This window comes from Malus domestica, chromosome 01 (assembly GCF_042453785.1).
Source record: "Malus domestica chromosome 01, GDT2T_hap1".
In the NCBI taxonomy this organism is placed as follows: Eukaryota; Viridiplantae; Streptophyta; class Magnoliopsida; order Rosales; family Rosaceae; genus Malus; species Malus domestica.
In genome coordinates, this window is record NC_091661.1 from 21,625,432 (window position 1) to 21,627,371 (window position 1,940).

At 37.4% G+C, this 1,940-nt stretch overlaps 1 protein-coding gene across 1 annotated transcript; it reads right to left on the reverse strand.

Moving 5' to 3' along the window:
- Positions 1-864: 864 nt before the first annotated feature.
- LOC103432720 (SKP1-like protein 1) lies at positions 865-1,302 on the reverse strand. The gene has a single exon (XM_008370918.2). It carries the CDS (start codon positions 1,300-1,302, stop codon positions 865-867), a length of 438 nt encoding a protein of 145 aa, XP_008369140.2.
- Between the last annotated feature and the right edge of the window lie 638 nt (positions 1,303-1,940).

The window sequence follows — 1,940 nt, forward strand, 5'->3', positions numbered from 1 at the left end:
TGGATGAAGTGTAAGAGCGCATCCGGCGTGTTGTGTGACCGTCGTAGGCCACTGAAGCTCAAGGGAAAATTTTATAGGATGGCAATAAGGCCAGCGATGTTGTATGGCACAGAATGTTGGGCGGTGAAGCATCAACACGTACACAAAATGAGTGTAGCGGAGATGAGGATGCTTCGTGGGATGTGTGGGCACACGAGAAAGGATAAGATTGGGAATGAGGATATCCGAGGTAAAGTAGGAGTAACCGAAATTGTAGGAAAGATGAGAGAAAATCGGCTCCGGTGATTTGGACATGTGCAAAGAAGGCCGACTGACGCTCCGGTTCGAAGATGTGACTACGGGACAGAGGTTCAGGGCCGAAGGGGTAGAGGAAGACCTAGGAAAACTTTGGAAGAGACTCTAAGAAAAGACTTAGAGTACTTGGATCTAACGGATGACATGACACAAAACCGAGCGCAATGGCGTTCTAGGATTCATATAGCCGACCCCACTTAGTGGGAAAAGGCTTTGTTGTTGTTGTTGTTGTTGTAGAATAGGTCATGAATTCGATTATATTTTGGCCTCAGCTCATAATGACCCGAAATCACAAGGATTTTGTACATGAGATTAGATTTGATATTATCGGTATCTCACGGAGTTTAAATCTGATCGATAATTTAAAATCTTAGAGATAATTATTTTGATTTTCGTAAGTATTATTATCTCAACCGTGCATTCTTCAACCATATCATACGTAGGTATACAAAATCCCATATAGAAGTGTGCTTGAGATTAACTTGAAGAATTAGATTTTGATGCCATTTGAGAAACTAAATTGTATTTCAAAGGAGATAAAAAGGGAAGAACAATATGCAGATACATATTTTAATGCTTGCTGGGAAACAACTCGCAAATCTCCTCAACTGTCTTGACCTTAATCAAATCTGCAAGCTTTTGAAACATAAGATCCTGCAATTCCTTCACGGATAAAAAATTTGCAGTGCATAAGAGATCAATGACAACGTTGGCTTGGTCCAGTTCCTCGACAAACTCAGCCTCCCACTCTTCGATTAGTTGTGTGTTGGACGTGCTTTTTGTAGTACCCTGATGAGAAGCATTGTTGTGCTTTATCTTCCACCACTCTATCACCATGACTAGGGTTTTGGAGTTGACCTCTGGCAATGGTATCAAATGGTTGACACCGATCACGTCGACTAGGGATTTTATGGGTTCCGACAGCGCTGCCATAGCTTCTTCTACTTCGAATATTTCGTTGTTTGAGCTCCTCAGTTTCACAACCCTACTCTTTGGCACCGACAACATGGCGATTGGTCGTTGAAGTATAACTGAAGAGAGGAGAAACTATTGTGTTACGAAATAGTTATCAAACTCTGGTATTGTGTGTATCTAGTTATTAAAGAAATAAGTAAATAGAAGGCACTCGAGCAATTGTTGCTCATATTGTATTAAATTGAATTTCATAAGATTTCCTACCTAGATTTAGAATTCCATTTTCTTTGAAAAGAAAAGTTTTGGAATTCGATTGGATTTAGGATTTCCTATTGAGATTTGGATTCCATTTTTAAAATTTTTTTTGCATGTGTTTGAATATCCTAGTGAATAGGGTGTAAAACTTAGAAAACAATTTTTCACGGAAAAAAAAAATCTAAAATCATACATTTATGTAAATATGATAAGTAAAAAACTTAACAATATATCACAACAATTCCCACCGCATATAACAATTACACTTCTTAACAATATATACTAATTAAGTTCTTGCAAACTAAACATTCATTTTCTCTATCAAGATGCTAACTAAACACTTATAAGCATGAGATATATTCATATTGTTAGCATATCCTTTTTTGTTGAAAAATAGAAATGCTACACACGAAATTCCTGAATTAATCCGTTCGAGAATTCGAGTACATATCAAACAAAACTATTCATCTATCACA